The sequence below is a fragment of the Nuphar pumila genome, chromosome 4, assembly GCF_984573655.1.
Source record: "Nuphar pumila chromosome 4, dmNupPumi1.hap1.1, whole genome shotgun sequence".
In the NCBI taxonomy this organism is placed as follows: Eukaryota; Viridiplantae; Streptophyta; class Magnoliopsida; order Nymphaeales; family Nymphaeaceae; genus Nuphar; species Nuphar pumila.
In genome coordinates, this window is record NC_143252.1 from 508,933 (window position 1) to 528,663 (window position 19,731).

The 19,731-nt window shown below is 38.3% G+C and overlaps 1 protein-coding gene across 2 annotated transcripts in view; it reads left to right on the plus strand.

Annotated features, from left to right (window-relative positions):
• The window catches only part of LOC149838998 (BAG-associated GRAM protein 1-like), a 186,278-nt gene extending 166,792 nt beyond the window's left edge, over window positions 1-19,486 (plus strand). For both annotated transcript variants that reach the window (XM_090002195.1, XM_090002194.1), the window contains exons 16-18: window positions 18,124-18,184; window positions 18,660-18,721; window positions 19,117-19,486. In XM_090002195.1, coding sequence (XP_089858321.1) covers window positions 18,124-18,184; window positions 18,660-18,721; window positions 19,117-19,236 — 243 coding nt within the window. In that variant the 3' untranslated portion in view covers window positions 19,237-19,486. The remainder of the gene's footprint in view (window positions 1-18,123; window positions 18,185-18,659; window positions 18,722-19,116) is intronic.
• Window positions 19,487-19,731: the final 245 nt, after the last annotated feature.

The window sequence follows — 19,731 nt, forward strand, 5'->3', positions numbered from 1 at the left end:
GCCTTTAGACTCACTTAATACCTCCTTAGCCACCTTTCTCATGCCACCCGCTATCTTATTCCACATTGATTCTGAATCCTCCTCGAGACACCAATCAACTTCCTTAACTACCTGCTCTACAAACATTCCTTGTTTAGCTCCTTTCAGTGCCCACCACTTAATTCTAGGATCTATCATATGTCTATCCCTTTTGCGGCATTGTCTAATTCTAAGATCTAAAATTAAGACTCTATGTTGTGTAGCTACACTTTCTCCAGGTATAACCTTACAATCGATGCAACAACCCCTATCTCTCTTTCTAAGTAGGAAAAAATCTATTTGGCTCGTATTAACCCCACTTTTAAATGTTACTAGGTGAGACTCCCTCTTCCTAAACCAAGTGTTTGCTAAGATCATATCATAGGACAAACCAAAATCTAAAATCCTTTCTCCACTTTTGTTTCTTTCTCCTATACCATAACCTCCATGGATACTCTCAAATCCATCCCTACTAATGCCTACATGCCCATTAAGGTCACCGCCGATGAAAAGCCTTTCTTCATAAGATATCCCTTGTACTACTCCATCTAAATCTTCCCAAAATTGACGCTTAATGGAATCATCTAAACCTACTTGAGGTGCATAAACACTAATAATATGAATAATATCCGTACATAATACTAATTTAATAAGTAAAATCCTATCACCCTTCCTACGGACCTCAACTACATTATCTATAAACTCACGACTCATAACAATCCCTACTCCATTCCTATTCTTATTTATTCCTGTATACCAAATCTTATATCCCCAAGGTTCTATCACTTTTGCTTTCTCACCTACCCATTTGGTCTCTTGTAGACATAAAATATCAATCTTTCTCCTACACATAACATCTACTAACTCTACCAACTTACCAGTTAAAGACCCTATGTTCCAAGTGGCTAACCTAATTTTATGGTCTTGGACTAACTTCTTTACCCCCACCCGTCCAATAAAGTGAGGGAACCCTTGCCTATTTGACACCACACCCGGGTGCCGGTGTGACGCGTCGCTTTCGGGCGACGACCTTGCAACCCTTGCCCATTTATCACTGCCTCCGGGCCTATAGCGTACAACGCGTCGCTCAGTAGAGAACGCCCCAACGAAATTCTCATATTGGTTCATATTCATAGGGTATGACTAAGTTTTTATGATGGCTGTCACAGGCCTACCGCAACCCTCCTCCTTTATTCGGGCATGGGACCAGCAGTGTATAACTAAACAGTTATACACTGGCGGAGTTTTCAAAATTTCTTTTCCTTGATCAAAAATCAATTTTCTGAGTCCATTCAGTTTTTCCAATGTGATGGAGGTGGAGAATTTTTATCCCATGATTTTATTTCTTTTCTTCGAGATAACGGAATAGGAAGAAGAGTGTCCTGCCCTCACACTCCTCAACAAAATAAGATTGCTGAACGAAAACATAGACATATCGTTGAAAGTGCCATGAGAATGCTTCATGACAGCAATCTTCCCACCAACCTATGGACAAAAGTCTTTCATTCTGCCGTGCATGTGATAAATAGATTGCCGATGGTCGTTCTGGAAAATAAGTCTCCTTATCACTGCCTCTTTGGAGCTCATCCTAGTTATCATGATCTGCGTGTTTTTGGATGTGGTTGCTATATGCATGTTGATCGGTCCCTGAGAAACAAGTTTCAAGACAAGGCCCAGAAGTGTAGGTTTGTGGGATACGCAGATGACTACAAAGGTTATAGGTGTTATGATCCCATCAACGAATGTATCAGAATCTCAAGAAATGTTGTCTTTGATGAACAAAATTTTGATGACAAAGGTGACGCAACGAATATACCAACTGAAGTTTACTATCCTTGGTTGAGTTCAGAACTTTTTGCTAGCTCCAGCGAAGCATGTTCACCAGATTGCGTGCAGCAAGAAGAAGAGATATCTGAAAACACTGAGACGTCGGGGCCACAAAATTCAGAAAAAAATACCTGGTAGATACAAAGGCATTGTCTATTCCAGACAAAGACCGATGACATCAAGCCATTCAGATCATACTTCAATCAGCAATCCGTCCCCTTCTCACACTCTTGAGATCAGAAAATCGAGCCGCATACGACATCCCATTGACAGGTGGGTTAGCTATAACAACTTCTCCTTGGATTTTCAGCTGTTTTTAACTGCTCTCAACAAAGAAGATGAGCCCACTATGTACTACCAGGCAGCCACTTCTACCAAGTGGGTAGAAGCCATGAATGATGAAATGCAAGCTTTGCATGAATGTGTAACTTGGGAAGTTGTTCCCAGACCGCCTAACAAAAATGTTGTCGGATGTAAATGGGTCTATAAGATAAAGTACAAGCCAGATGGAACTATTGAGCAATACAAGGCAATGCTCGTGGCAAAAGGATTCACTCAAGAAGCATGGCAAGACTATGATGAGACTTTTAGTTTGGTTGTAAGAATGGGAACAATTCGGATTATTATCTCTCTGGTTGTTGAACATGGATGGAAGTTAAGTCAGCTTGATGTAAGAAATGCCTTCTTGCATGGGGACTTGAAGGAGGAAGTGTATATGGAGCAACCCCCTGGATATCAAGAACAAAATCGTAAAACCCATGTGTGCAGGTTAAAGAGAGCTATCTATGGTCTGAAGCAAGCATCTCGCTCTTGGTTTGATAACTTCTCACTAGAGATTCAGAAACATGGATTTTCACGTTCCATGCTGGACCACTCATTGTTCTTTTTCAGAAGTCAGTCTGTGACCACTCTGTTATTAATTTATGTTGATGATATTGTTATCACAGGAAACTCTGCGGTCCACTGTTAAAATATGTGTACTCGTACACATGTTGAAATATAATTGTTAAATGTACATGTATATTTATATATATATATATAAAGATACGTATACATATATATGTATACGTATCTCTATTTATATATATATATATATATATATATATATTTTATCTTCCTAAAATACCCTCAAGGGTATTCTTGTAATTTGTCATTTTACGCATATTCCAATTGGAATATGCATTGTAATATTTCCTTTAATTTTATGTTTTTTTTATTTTTTATTTTTTCGTTTTCATTCCACATTAGGGGCCTCCCAATAGAGACGTTGGGAGCCCCCAACGGTCACAAATGTGACCGTTGGGGGCTCTCCAACGTCTCCTTTGGGAGCCCCCAAGGTGGTCCCTTTTGTGCTTATAAATAGGGGCTTGCCCCCTTTGTATTCTTTACTCCTTGGAGGAGCTTATGCTCCATTGTATAGGGTTTTTACCCTCTTCTTCTTATTTCTTCAATAATATTCAACTTATGACTTTAAGTCATATTTACCCCTTTTATGGGTTTATGTATTAGCACATGATGTGCTTGTGTTGTTCCCTTGAGTGGGTATATTCGCACTTAATGTGCATGTGTATGGGTTCATTATCGAACCTAAAGTATTCAAAGTCACTTTCTAATAGTCCACATCCAAGAAGTGAAAGACTTACTAGGTCAGAGGTTCAAAATGAAAGATCTTGGAACTCTACGCTATTTTCTTGGTGTAGAAGTTGATAATCAAACTCATGGCTTGACACTCACTCAGCACAAGTACATCGTAGATGTTCTCCACAAGACAGGCATGAAAGACTGCAAACCTCTGGGAACTCCGAGTGTCCTGCATCACAAACTTAGTGTCCATGATGGAGATCTGTGTAATGATCCCACCAGGTATCGAAGCATAATAGGAATGTTACAGTATCTCACCTTCACTAGACCTGATATTGTATATGCAGTCAATCAAGTATCTCAATTTATGCATGCGCCACATACTAGACATATGAAAGTTGTTAAGAGGATCCTTAGATATCTGAAAGGGACTATTGGGGATGGATTGACATACTCACCACAGTCATATGACAAAGATGAGCATGGGCTTACTGTATATTGTGATGCAGACTGGGTTGGAGATCTTGATGAACGAAGATCTACATCAGGATATTGTGTCTTCATTGGAAGAAATTTAGTCTCTTGGAGCAGTAGAAAACAAAAGGCTATCGCCAGATCAAGTACTGAGGCTGAGTATAGATATATGGCTGCTGCTACTGCCGAAGTCACATAGATCAGACATCTACTGACTGAAGTAGGAGAAAAGATCTCCCACACTACCTTGCTATGTGACAACCAAAGTGCTATTAACATGTCATTCAATCCAGTACATCACAGTCGTGCTAAGCACATTGAGATTGACCAACACTTTGTGAGACAGAAAGTTGAAGAAAAAGAGATTGAGCCTAAGTTCGTCAATACTGAAAAACAAGTTGCGGACCTATTTACGAAAGGGTTAACAAAGGATCGTTTTTGGATGCTCAAAGGCAAGTTGTGCATGGTCCATAACCATGATCAACTTGAGGGGGGGTGAAAAAGGTGTATAGTGTTTCGGGTCTGGATCCTATACCAAACCCGAGTCCATTCCATTTATGTATAAGTGTATGATTTTAAGTGTATTTCTTTTTTTTTATCTGGGTTCGGATATTTCACTAGACCCGACCCGACCCACTGTGTACACTTAACTGTATTTATACAAAGCATTAGGTCACGATTTCTGATATACAGAAATCGTGACAGCCGCAGTTGCCCCCTTTGGATTTCTCTTCTCGTCTCTCTCTCTTTCTCTCCCTCTCTTTCTATGTTGCAAGTACAGATGAAATTCTAACATTATCTACTTGCATTTTATTTAAAAGAAAAAAAATATAAATATTTCTTTTTATTTATTTTCACTCTTTTTATTTATTTTTATTTTTTTTATTTTTTTTATTATGCGTTTTTTAAAGGTGGGACCCACAAGAGGGGTCGACCAGCCTCCTCTCCCTTCCTCTTCTTTCCTTTCTTTCTTTCTCTCTTTCCTTTTTCTTTTTCTTCTTCTTCTTTCTTTTTTTCTTTCTTTTTCTTTCTTTCTTCTTTCTCTTCTCCAGCCCACTCATGTACAGCTCCCCCTCTCCCTTCTCTTCTTTCCTTTTCCCTTTTCCCTTTTCTTTCTTCTTTCCTTCTTCCTTCTCCTTTTCTTTCCTTCTTCTTTTCCCTCCCTTTCTTTCTTTCCATTCCCCATTGTCCAGCCCTTAAGACTCTCTCCACTTACCTATTCCCAAGGGGAATTCACGCTGAGCCCATTAGCTCTCTCTCATTAAGTTGATTTTTTTCATTAAAAACTTAGGATTTGATTTTTATCAAACCCTAAGTTCAATACAGGCAAAGGAAATTTCACGTATCTCTCTCCCACTCTCTCCATTCACGCACATTCCTCTCTCAGGCTTTTCACTTCTCTCTCTCTCTCTCTATCTCTTTTTGGGCCTCTCTCTTGCCCTCAGCAGCCTGTTGCACCTCCACCGTCATCTTCATCTTGGCAGCCATAACACCCCCACATAGCTGGAATCTCCTCCATTAATTCAGCACCAGCCCTGCACCAACTGCTTCAACTCCCTTCAACTTCAAGCACCTCTAGTAGAATCCATCTCCAAGTTGACGCCCAACATCCTCAAGCATCACTGTGTCTCCCTTCTCCAACACTATCTCCAAGGCAGCCTCCAACCAACAAAGAGGCTGCACCTTTTCCATCCTCTCTACAACAAGAACAATAGCCTCCACTTCCAGCTAGCAGCAGCCACCGGCGCAAACCACCACTACAGCGCCACCTTCAGCCTCGGCAGCGACTCCTTTTCATGCACAGCCTTCTCCCATCATCCATTGTAGCAAGTCCAGCTCTTCCAAGACCTCCAGCCAACGCTCCATAGCCTGTTCCTTCAGCCGGTTCAAGTAAGGCCACCCTTCCTAAGGTAAATACTGATTCTTTCATTGTTTTGATTATTGTTTTCTTGCTGAATAATAATATAAGGTTCTTCGGTATTGTGTTATGAATATAGTGAGAAATCAAAATTAAAATTGGGTTCAGACCTTGCTTTATGGGTTTAAGCCATGTGAAATGTTGGTATGACAAAGCTATACGAATGAGGCGATTCATCCGTTCAAATGGATTGAATCCCTCATTTCAATAGCTAATATAAATATAAAAATTCATATCTCCCTGATTTTCTGTTATTTTATCATTGTTTTCATATAGATTACATACTCTAGATATCATACTTAGTTTATGTTATTGTTTTATAAGTATCTTGTTTAATTTCATTAATATGTATCTTTTAGTTTGTAGGGGTTAATTCTGGTGTCTAATCTAGTCGGCATTTCATGTTTGATTGCTCGCTCATAAATACTGATAATTTCATACTAAATGCATCTATATATCTCTCTGATCCTCTGTAAAAAAACTAGATCAATTTGGGTTTTGTAACCCCATTCTAAAAATCGGATCTCAAACCGGGTCTTCTACCCTCCTGGAAACTCCAAATTCAGTTTTAGCAGACAAAAACTTCCGAGATCTCCTAGATGGACGATCCGAAATTCCCTCAAAAAAATACCATGAGTTTTTATTAGAACCTATTGTTTCCCAATAAATTTTTAGAATTTTCCAGTGAGATTTAGGTTTTTTCAAAAATCAATTTTCTCAAACCTCTGGAAAAATCTCATTTTTTCTTTGTCAGGGTCTAGACCTACCCTAACCTACTGTGTCCGTCCAACCCATAGGCTGTCTGGCAAAACTTTCAACATGAAAGTTGTTCCTAACCCATTCCTCTCTCATTTCCCAAAATTTGGGAATTTTTGGAAAAGTTTAAATATTTTTCCCGGAATTATTTTTTCTGTCTGACAGATTCTCGTGTCTGAGAATTTCAGAGATCCAGGTCTCTGATAATCGTGTGCTCTCTCTCAAACCGTAATCCAAATCCCAATACTATAAAAAGAGGAAATTTTCCTCTATTTGTCAGGGACATTTTCCCAGAATTTCAACCATTTTCTCATTTGTCTACTATTTTTTCCATAATTTTTTCCGAAACCTGTCTGTCTGCCCTAAGTCCTAGAGTCGCCGGATTCCGATCTGACTTGCCGGAGCTGTCAAGCTCCGACCATAGGTCAAAACCAGAATTTGTAAAAGGCAAAAATCTTTGCCTAACTTTTCTCTGTCACCCCATAAAATTTGGGAAATTTTTATGGAAGTTTAGTACGCTAAATCCCATTTACAATCAATATTTTAGGCAAAATCTTGATTTTTCAGGATTTTTAGTTATTTTCTACATTAAAAAAATAACAAAAAAATAGATTTTTGAGCTTTATTCTGTTTTTAGGGTTAGTCTAAGTGTCTATGCCAAATTTGACTCAATTTCAAGTTCATTTGCTTTGCATGTTAGTTTATTTTTAAATTCAAAAGCGAAAATCATGCGAAAATCAAGTTAAATTCGATAATTTATGATATTTTTGCCATTTTAGGGTTTTTATCATGTAAATAAGCATGTCATGTCATATTAGGGTTAATTTCAATGTCATTTGCATTTCAATTTCTCATTTTTGCAAAATTTATTTCAGAAAACCCTAGTTTTAAGGCCATAGTCTTGTTGTCTGGGGCATTTTGGTCATTTTGACCTAAATTTCGAAATTACAAACTTCAATTTTCCAAATTTTCATGCATATCATCATATTTCATCATATTATGTTTAATTTTATTTTATTGGATTTTCAAATTTCCAAAATTTACAAGAATTCTCTCAGAAAACCCTAATTTTAAGGTCATCAGGGGCATTTTGGTCATTTTGACCCCAATTTCGAATTTCCAAGTTTATTTTCGAAATTTTTTCCTTATTTTTCATGTTTATATAAAAGGGAGTATGAATTTGGGTTTATGTCTGAATAATATCTGATAATTTCCCATGTTTTCGGATACATTCAAAAAAACCTACATTTTTGTGCTAATATTGTTTTCTAGTTTTGCAGGAACATTCAAGAAGAAGATTTAGTTATTTTATTTCTTTTCTTTATTCAATTCAATGTAAAAAGCAATGTAATATTTGGAATAAGAGTTACTTTTTAGCTTAGAATAGGACTGCATTGCATATAGTTTAATTCTTGCAAATTTTTAATATCTGATATATGATGCATATGCACATTTTCCAAAATCACTGTGGTTGACACGAATGGCACGTGCACAAGCTCTTATGGAGTTTATAAACTTAGTGGAGTTTGTATTTTTGGCCATAGTCAGAATACGAATAAAACCTAGATTTATGATCTTCGTATTAGCTACATTCAGCCTACACTATTAGACTAACTTCAAAATGTACTGCATTTCTCAAAACTCAAAAGGATTTTCTCAATTCCTCAATAAAATATCTTTCAAATTCATATTCATTCATTCAATTTGCATCATTTTCAAACTCTTTTCCCAATTTCCTTTCAGAAAAATCAGTTTTCCCAAAAATTTCTAAGTCTTTCTCAGGATTTGATTTTCTCAGAATTCTGAATTTTCAAATGAGATTTCAAAGTATTTTCCAAGTTCAAAATCATGATTTTCCAAGATTTCCACATTCTCAATTTCATTTTCAAATCCCAAAATCGATTTTTCCAAAGTTCCTGGGATTATTTCAGAGGTTGGTTTCTCAAAATTCTCAAATCTCCTTCAGAAATTTATTTTCATTTCAAATACAAATTCCAAAAAATCGATTTTCTCAGAACCCAAGTTTTCCTGAGAACCCATTTTCTATTTCAAGAACCATTTTCTAATGAACTTCCTGATTTTCTCAGAATTCTCAAATCCATTTCCTCAGAAAAGCAATCCAAATCTCAAAATCGATTTTCCCAAAGTTCAAGTTTTCTTGAGAATTCATTTTCCAATGCAAGTTTCTGATTTCCAATGAAATTCAAAGATTTTTCCAGGAATTCCATTTTCAAGCATTTTTCCAAGCATTTTCCAATTTTTCAAGCAAACATCATATTTTTCAAACTTGCATCTTTTCAAAATTTCATAGCACATGCCTAATTTTTTGTGCATTCTAGGAAAATAGATCATAATTTAGATAATTTAACTTAGTCAAAGCACACATTTGATCCTTGGTTCAATTACCCCTGGTAAAGGCGCCAGGAACGGTTGAACTTCGTACCGACAGGCGGATCCCATTCTACAGAATTTTTCCGCAATTTTTCAAAACGGGGCCGAGTAATTTTCAAAACCAATTTTCAAAACTTTGGTCAAGTTTGACTCGCGGGATCGTTTCTCTCACTCTCGCAGAGGGAGGGAGAAAAATTTTGTGATGATAACACCAGCCCAACTTCGACCTTGTGGCAAGGGACGCCACCCATGGGTTTTAAACTTCTATGATCCTGTCAACTTGGTGGCATTCACTGTTAAAATACATGTAATCAATAACAACAACAACTACGCTTTCATCCCAAAACAATTGGGGTCGGCGATATGAACCAAAAAAGAAAATCATTCTGGGTCCTCCACATGAATCCTTCTCCTCCAATCATTTCTATCCAATGCCATGTCCTCGGTGAGGTTCAAAGCATTTATATCCTTTCCTATCATCTTCATCCAAGTCTTCCTAGGCCTACCCCGACCTCTTTTAACTAATATATTTTCCCATTTTCCCATCCTTCTAACTAGAGCATCATTAGGCCTTCGTCGAATATGTCCAAACCATCGTAAACGATTCTCTCTCATCTTATTTTCAATGGATGCAACACCTACCTTCTTACGTATCTCCTTGTTCCGAATCTTATATTTTATTGTATTTCCACACATCCATCAAAGCATACGCATTTCAGCTGCACTCATTTTTTGAATATGATGTCTTTTGGCAGCTCAACATTCTGTACCATATAGTAAAGCGGGCCTAATAGTCGTCCTATAAAACTTTTCCTTCAACCGCAATGGCATTCTACGATCGCACAACACTCCAGTTGCACTTTTTCATTTCATCCACCCAACCTTTATCCTATGATTTACATCTCCATCAATTTCTCCATACTTTTGAATGATAGATCCCAAATATTTGAAACAATCATCCTCTAGGATTTCTTGCTCACCAAGCTTCACTACACTCCTATCACTACTTTGTTGCTTACTAAACCGACATTCCATATATTCTGTCTTACTCTTGCTCAACTTAAAACCTCTTGCTTCCAATGCTTGTCTCCATAATTCTAACTTAGCATTAACCCCAACTCTAGACTCATCAATCAAAACAATATCATCAGCAAACAACATACACCACGGCACATTTTCTTGAATTGATCTCGTAAGCTCATCCAGCACTATAGGAAATAGGAAAGGGCTTAAAGCAGATCCTTGATGTAACCCAACCGTTATAGGAAAATTGGTTGTCACCCCTCCGCAAGTGCGGACATTGGTTACTACTCCTTCGTACATATCTTTAATTATACTAATGTACTTGAGAGAAACACCTTTCTTCATCATTGTCCACCAGAGAACATTCCTAGGTACTCTATCGTATGCCTTCTCCAAATCAATAAAAACCATATGCAAATCTTTGTTTCTCTCTATATATCTCTCAATAAGTTGTCTAAGAAGATGTATAGCTTTCATAGTTGATCTTCCAGGCATAAAACCAAATTGATTCTCCGATATCATGACAACCTTTCTCAACCTATACTCAATCACTCTCTCCTAAAGTTTCATAGTATGACTCATGAGTTTTATACCACGATAGTTTGTGCAATCTTGTATATCACCCTTATTCTTATATAAAGACACCAAAGTATTCTTCCTCCACTTATTAGGCATCTTATTTGTTCACTAAATCTTGTTAAAAAGATTTGTCAACCATTCTAAACCTTTCTCTCCCAAGCATTTCCTGTTAAGAAGACACACTTGGATTGGATCAGATCTTGATCCAATCCATAACATCGCCTAAGGCACGCGCCTCTAGGCGGTGGCATACTTGTAATTACATTCTTTTTTATTATGTATTTTGTAAAATGTACATTTTGAGTATAAATAGAATGATACAAAGGGGGAGATGTATTCTGCGCCCCACTTTATCTCTCCTCTCTTCCTCTCTCTCAGGTTTTCCTATTTCCCTCTCTATCTCTCTCTTTTGTTACAACCCACATATATCAAAATCTTACATGGTATCAAAGCCAGGTTCGGGCTGAAGACATATCGTGCGGGATCTCTCTCTTGATCGTAAGTTCCTCTCTCCCAAAATCCCTAAACCTCTCTCCTTCTTGCCGTGAATCCCTCTTTCTCCCAAATAACCCTATTTCTCTTCTTTCTTACCGTGAAGATCTCCTTTTACTCCGAAAACACCATCTGTTTTTGTCTCTACTGTGCCCTAATTTCTGCCCTAATTTTCAATCCGCCCCTAATTTTCTCAAATTTTGCCCTAATCTTGCCCTAAATCCCAAATTCGTCTAATTTTACCTTAAATCCCTCTATGGCTGCCCTCTCTTCCAGCTTTCTTTCTCAACTTATCTCTCAAAAACTCAATCAAACCAATTATTTGACGTGGAAACGTCAAATCATCCCCTTTATCAAGAGTCATCGGCTTTATGGCCACATTGATGGCTCTCTTCCTGCACCACCTGAGTTCAATGTGACTGATGTGAAGAATGCTGCCGGGGAAGTTGAAAGCACATTAACTGAGCCTAATCCGGATTATGATACATGGACGGCACATGATCAAGCTCTTGTTGCTTATATTACATCAACCCTTTCAGATGAAGTGCTTGCAGGGATTGATGATGATCTCACTGCAATGGAGTTGTGGCAGGCCTTAGCCACAACATATTCCCAAATTTTTGAAGCCCGATTTCTTCAACTTAAGAGGCAATTTCAAGATTGCAAGCGTGGTACTAGATCAGTTTTGGAGTTTATGACTGAACTGAAGAATATTAGCGATCAACTGGCCATTGTGGGACACCCTATTAACGATAAAGACAAAGTTCAACAAGTCCTAAGTGGGTTGGGACCTGATTTCGATGTCTTCTGTACTGCTTTAGAGGTGTTGCCTTCCCTTCCCTCATTTGAAGATCTCAAGGCAAAACTGCTTCAACATGAAGCCAGCCGATTGCAACGTCAGGACTTATTGCCGCATGGTCAACACAATGTTCTTGTTACAAACACTTATTCTCATCCAGGGAATCGTGCTAGAGGGTTCCATGTGCAACCAGGGACGGGAAGAGGAATCCTTCCTACTCCTCAGGCTACCACACAGGGCAATATCCCACGGAGGATCCCTACTTGTTTTTATTGTAACAAAAAGGGACACGTAAAGTCTGAGTGTTGGCACAATCCGCAGAACAAAGGCAAAGGGGTTCGACGCGATAACACGCAGACGAGTTCACATGTGCCAGGCAACCATATTCCTCCAGATGTGCAACAAATTCTTATGACTGCTATGTCCAAGATCAATTTTAAACAGAATGAGGAAGGAACTTGGTATGTGGACTCTGGTGCAGCAACTCATGTGACTGATAATGCAGGTAAACTTTCTAGTGCTCTCCCTTATTTAGCTCAAGGCTCAGTTGTTACAGGAGATGGATCCCATCATAAGATATCCCACATTGGAAATGCACAAGTGTCTTTGTCTCACTGTTCTTTACCCTTGAAAAATGTTCTAGTTGTTCCAAATATCAAGAAAAATATTATTTCTGTCTCTAAGCTTATTGATGATTCTAATTCCTCTGTTGAATTTACTCCATCTTCTGTTTATGTCAAGGATGCTCGAACCAAGAAGACATTCGCTGAGGGTGTTCGCAAGGGCAACATGTACGTTCTTGAGGAAGCTCCAACAATGTCTGCGTCAAGTGTCTTTGTTCCGTCTTCTCCTAGTCCTCATCCTGTTGCTTTAACAGAGTATGATAGGTCATTCATTTGGCATGGCCGTTTAGGTCATTGCAGTCATTCTTTTATTCGTGATCTTGTTAAGAATGGGTTCATCCCCAAGTCCAGTCTGAGTCCTGCCAATGAGTCAGACATGTGCTCTAATTGTCATATTTGTAAGAGTCATGCCTTGCCTTTTCAGTTGATAAATAAACGAGCTTCCAAATTATTTGAGACAATATATTCTGATGTTTGGGGACCAGCTCCTCTTTCTTCTTCTTCTGGGAGCAAATATTATGTTGTTTTCATTGACTCTTACTCTCGATACACTTGGATTTATTTTATGAAGCATAAATCCGAAGTGTTTCACTTGTTTACTCAATTTCATGCCTTAGTCCGCAACAAATACTCCTCTAATATTGTGCATTTCCAATGTGATGGTGGGGGAGAATTTATCTCAAAAGAATTTACTGAGTACTTACTAAATCATGGGATCACTAGACAGATTTTCTGTCCACATACACCTCAACAAAATGGCATAGCAGAGAGAAAACACAGACATATAGTTGAATCTGCTTTAAGCATGTTACATAATACTGGCATCCCCATGACTCTTTGGACTGAAGCTTTCCATACTGCCGTATATATCATCAATCGTTTGCCATTGTCATTACTTGAAGGAAACTCTCCATATTTCCTTTTACATCATGAACACCCTGATTACAATGTGTTGCGGGTTTTTGGGTGTATTTGTTATGTTCATGTTGATGTCTCTTTACGAAACAAATTTCAGGATCGGGCTATTATGTGCAGATTTATTGGTTATTCTGACAGTTATAAAGGGTATAGATGTTACAATCCCAAAACTGGGCGTGTACACATTTCCCGTCATGTTGTTTTTGATGAACTCAGATTCAAGGACTCGACAGACACACTTGTGGAATCCAATGCTGATCCTCAGTCTTATGATCCATGGCTTAGTGCTGAAATCTTATCTCCACAGGGTGATCCACATCAATCTTCGGCTCCAATATGTCATGACACTTCCATTGCCTCATCCCAAGTTGATTTAGAACCATCCACATGTGATCCTCGACCATCTGGTTATTTTTCAGGGATGACTTATAGTAGAAGGCTTCCCTCTATCCGTGCTTCAGACACAACCGATGTTCTTCCACGCAGATCAGAACGGGTGAGACATCCAATTGACAGGTGGGTCAGCTATGACAATTTTTCTTTAGATTTTCAGATCTTTATGACAGAGGTGAACAAAAATGAGGAGCCCAAGAGTTATGATCAAGCCTCTCAAGATAGACGTTGGATTGATGCCATGAATGAGGAGATGTCTGCCTTGCATGAATGTCAAACTTGGGCTCTTGTTCCTCGACCAGACGGGAAAAATGTAGTGAGTTCAAAATGGGTTTATAAGATTAAATATAAACCCGATGGCAGTGTTGATCGATACAAAGCCCGTCTTGTTGCCAGAGGATTCACTCAACAGTATGGTGAGGATTATGATGAAACTTTCAGTCCAGTTGTCAAGATGGGGACAATACGAGTTATTCTTTCACTGGCAGTGTCACATGGATGGCCTTTATATCAGTTGGATGTGAAGAATGCATTTCTTCATGGCTATTTGAAAGAAGAAGTATATATGGAGCAACCTCCAGGGTATGCATCAAGTGATCCTACTCAATGGGTTTGCAAACTACAGAAGTCATTATATGGGATCAAACAAGCATCTAGATCATGGTTTGACAGGTTCTCTCTCCATATTCAGCAGGCTGGTTTCACTCGAAGCGCTCTTGATCATTCTTTATTCTTATATCGGTCAGGTGAAACTGTAACTTGGCTTCTCATATATGTGGATGATATAGTACTCACAGGAAACTCTTCCTCTCATATCGCTCATGTTAAAGAGGTCCTACAAGAGGCTTTTAAAATGAAAGATCTTGGCGAGCTACGATACTTCTTGGGGGTTGAACTTGATAGAAAGGATAATGAGATGACTCTCACTCAACATAAGTATGCTCTTGACATATTAAACAAGGCAGGGATGTCGCAGTGCAAACCCATAAATACTCCCAGTGTTCTTAACTCCAAGTTGCGTGCTCTTGATGGAAGTGATGCATATCCTAATCCTCGGTTTTATCGAAGTATTGTTGGCATGTTGCAATACCTCACTTTTACCCGTCCTGACATAGTATATGCAGTGAACCAGGTCTCTCAATTCATGCATGCTCCCACAGAAGAGCATATGGAAGCAGTTAAGCGGATTTTACGCTATCTCAAAGCTACTATTGGAGATGGTCTCGTTTACACAAGGTCCTCAAATGTCTTGGATGGACATCATCTTTATACCTATACTGATGCTGACTGGGGGGGTGATCCAGATGAGAGACGGTCTGTTTCGGGTTATTGTGTTTTTCTTGACTCCAATCTCGTCTGTTGGAGTAGCAAAAGACAACGGGCCATTTGCAAGTCAAGCACAGAAGCAGAATATAGAGCCATGGCTGCCGGCACTGCTGAAGTTGCATGGTTACGACACCTCCTTGGAGAACTCTTACTTCCCATTGCCAGCTCCTCCTTCCTTTATGATAATCAGAGTGCTATTAAAATGGCTTTCAATCCCATCTCTCACAGTCGTACCAAGCACATAGAGATTGATCAACATTTCATTCGTCAAAAGGTTGAAGACGGGGTCATTTCTCCAACATATATTCCTACATCACAACAGGTGGCAGACTTGTTTACTAAAGGACTTACAGGCGAGCACTTCTGGACTTTGAAGAACAAGTTGTGCATGATTCATCCCCATGCCCAACTTGAGGGGGGCTGTTAAGAAGACACACTTGGATTGGATCAGATCTTGATCCAATCCATAACACCGCCTAAGGCACGCGCCTCTAGGCGGTGGCATACTTGTAATTACATTCTTTTTTATTATGTATTTTGTAAAATGTACATTTTGAGTATAAATAGAATGATACAAAGGGGGAGATGTATTCTGCGCCCCACTTTATCTCTCCTCTCTTCCTCTCTCTCAGGTTTTCCTATTTCCCTCTCTATCTCTCTCTTTTGTTACAGCCCACATATATCAAAATCTTACATTTCCAAGCCTCGATAGGTAAACCATCTGAGCCAACTGCCCTTCTTGATTTCATTTTCTTCAAAGCCTCTGCAATTTCTTTCTTTTGAATCTTGAGCATGAAGTCACGATTCATGTCATGAAAAGGAATGGAGAAGTCTCCAAGATCCTGAGCATGACTTCCATTAAATAGCTTATCAAAATAATCTTTCCATCTCTCCTTACTCACCTCATCTTTGACTAAAACCCTTTGCGTTTCATCTTTGATACATCTAACCATACCCAGTTTCATCTTTGATACATCTAACCATACCCAGATCCCTCGATTTCCTATTTCTCATCTTTGCAAGCGTATAAATATCCTTCTCGCCCGCTTTGGTATCCAACTTGTCATAAACCTCTTTATATACCTTATCCCTCACGTTTCGAACTACTTTTTTAGCTTTCTTATTTGCTATCATATACTTCTCCAAATTCTCATTATCACAATTCTTACTTAGATTTCTATAATACTCTCTTTTAACCTTAATAACTAATTTGACATCCTCGTTCCACCATGATGTATCCTTACCTAGCGGTGCACTGCCTTTAGACTCACCCAATACCTCCTTAGTCACCTTTCTCATGCCACCCGCTATCTTATTCCACATTGATTCTGAATTCTCCTCGAGACACCAATCAACTTCCTTAACTACCTGCTTTACAAACATTCCTTGTTTAGCTCCTTTCAGTGCCCACCACTTAATTCTAGGATCTATCATATGTTTATCCTTTTTGCGGCATTTTTTAATTGTAAGATCTAAAATTAAGACTCTATGTTGTGTAGCTACACTTTCTCCTGGTATAACCTTACAATCGATGCAACAACCCCTTTCTCTCTCTTTTAAGTAGGAAAAAATCTATCTGACTCGTGTTAACCCCGCTTTTAAATGTTACTAGGTGAGACTCTCTCTTCCTAAACCAAGTGTTTGTTAAGATCATATCATAGGACAAACCAAAATCTAAAATCCTTTCTCCACTTTCATTTCTTTCTCCTATTCCATAGCCTTCATGGATACTCTCAAATCCATCCCTACTAATGCCTACATGTCCATTAAGGTCACCGCCGATGAAAAGCTTTTCTCCATAAGATATCCCTTGTACTACTCCATCTAAATCTTCCCAAAATTGACGCTTAATGGAATCATCTAAACCTACTTGAGGTGCATAAACACTAAAAATATTAATAATATATGTATCTAATACTAATTTAATAAGTAAAAACCTATCACCCTTCCTACGGACCTCAGCTACATTATCTATAAACGCACGACTAATAACAATCCCTACTCTATTCCTATTCCTATTCCTATTCCTATTTATTCCTGTATACCAAATCTTATATCCCCAAGGTTCTATCACTTTTGCTTTCTCACCTACCCATTTGGTCTCTTGTAGACATAAAATATCAATATTTCTCCTACACATAACATCTACTAACTCTACCAACTTACCAGTTAAAGACCCTATGTTCCAAGTGGCTAACCTAATTTTATGGTCTTGAACTATCTTCTTTACCCCCACCCGTCCAAAAAATTAGGGAACCCTTGCCTATTTGACACCACACCCGGGCGCCGGTGTGACGCGTCAATATATATATATATATTCAATCATACCCGATAAGGGTATTCCTGTAATTCTGCCCAATAGGGGCATTGTAGTCTTTTTTTTTCTTTTTTTTCCCTTTTTCTTTCTTTTAGTTTTTTTTTCTTTTTCCTAAAATGCATTTAATGCATTCACATTGGGGGTCCCAACTAGGAGTCGTTAGGCCCCCAACGGTCACAATTGTGACCGTTGGGAGCCCAACGACACCTTGTTGGGCCTCCCAATGTGGTCTCTCTCTCTCTTACTTTTCTCCCTCTCTCTCACTCCTTGCCTATAAATAAGTGGGGTCTCCCCCTTTGTAAAGTATTGGCTTCTTGAAGCCCTTTCTTGCATTTATAAGAATTTATGTTTGCAAGTCATTATTGGCTTTTGTGTATGTCCTTTTTGGACTTGTTCTTTGCTTTCTATATGTGAATCTCCATTGTAGGACATTGTTTTTATTTTCGCATATTTCATTACATTCACAAGTTACCCCTACCAGATGAGCGGAGCCCTTGTGGGTGTGTTCTTTTATTTACCTCCAGAAGCAACTATTTATTGCTTTTTAATGTGTTTTAGCCATTTTAATTGGTTGAATGTTGCTAATCTCTCTCTCTCTCTCTCTCTCTCTCTCTCTCTATATATATATATATATATATATATATATATATATATATCACACAGCTAAAAATGTCAGGTTGTGTGACAGGTTCATTCCAGGTGGGTCCTAGAAACAAAATCAGATTCTTGCAGTTTGGATATCAAAGTTGGTATGTGCAACCTCTGCCAGAACTTCATGTTTTGAAATTTCCTTTTTTTTGTTATTATTGTTGTTGTCAAGCATAGCCATGAATATTTTTTGGCAATTTCTTGGTGAAGTTTTTCTCAGAAAGTGGTCTTTCCCGATGTTTTAAAACATTTAAAATTATAAGGAAACTTTCAAAAGATTAAAAACAATAGTGCTTTTAGAAGTAATTTTTTTATGAAAACATATAAGATTTTTAAGACTAAAATGGGCAGAAAATATATTTTTTAAGTACATAAAGTCAGATTTGCTTTAATTATAGTGACATTATCACAATAATATTGCAATATTTATGCTATATCTGATATTTTGGATATATCATGATATTTTCCCTTTAATATCCAATAGAGAGTGTTTCTTGTAAATACGTGATATTTTCTGAGTACTGTGATCGTTGTAGCTTGGTTGTCAAGTCCTGTTTGTCTTATGATACTTTGCAGGTGCACATTTCAAGAAATGGTGTGTGATGCAATCGAAGATCAAGAACAGTGCTGTCCATGAGGTAAGCAGCAACTAGGTCCACAACCAAGATATTAACCTGCATCTCTCTCTGTTGGAAGACTAGGCTTAGTATAACTGCATTCATGTTTCGACCTCACATAAAGGGATAGGACTTTTGATATTCCTTGGCTTTACTTCTGAGACATAACAAAAGTGTAAGTGTTCATTTGCCTTTTACTCGGCGACCTTCTCATCCACTCGGTACAATTGTTACTGGGTGCCATTGTTGTAAGTCTTGGAACTGAATTAAGTTGGGATGGACTCTTTGACCTGCTTGAGTTGTCCTCAAACTCTTGTTCATCTCAGCAGCTTGGGACAGGCTCGTAGGTTCCTGGAGTCCATCATTGGTTTCCTTTCAATGTTAAGAATATGTTTTAAGGTGTAAATGCCATGCAGTACAAAAAAGAGGCAGAGCTGATGCTAGAAGTGGCACGGGAGTATCTCAAGTCATCAACTTCCAGGGAAAGCATAAACAACCACCCCAGCGAAAGCCATCCAAGTAACTTAATACTGTAAAATAAGCTTAGTTCCTGTGCACATGCCATCTGTCAGTTTGCCCTCCTTCGCTGAGAGCAGCTTGCACTCATTGTTTGTAGCATGTATATTTATAAGGGGATTGTGCATCCGCCTGCGGTAGTTCCTCTGGAACTTGATCAGGTAGAAAATTTTGTATTTTTATTGAAGAGCTTCCTCTGATGTCGCCATTTCTGTAAAAAGACTTGTGATGTTATGTGTTGACAAATAATAAAAAGGCATATCTCTCAAATATGCTTTTGTTTTGATGTTTTCTATATATATTATTTTAATTGAGTTTCCTCTGATATCACCCTTTTTGTAGAAATACTCGAAAGAGCATGTCTCTCAAATATGCTTTGTTTCGTGTTCTCTTTTTTTTCAGAAAATGACCGTACTTCACGACAAAAAATGACACGTTTCTTGAAGTGCCCCAGAATTTTCGAAATTCTCATGTATAAATTCACAAATGCTCAACTTTTTTTATGACCATTTTGT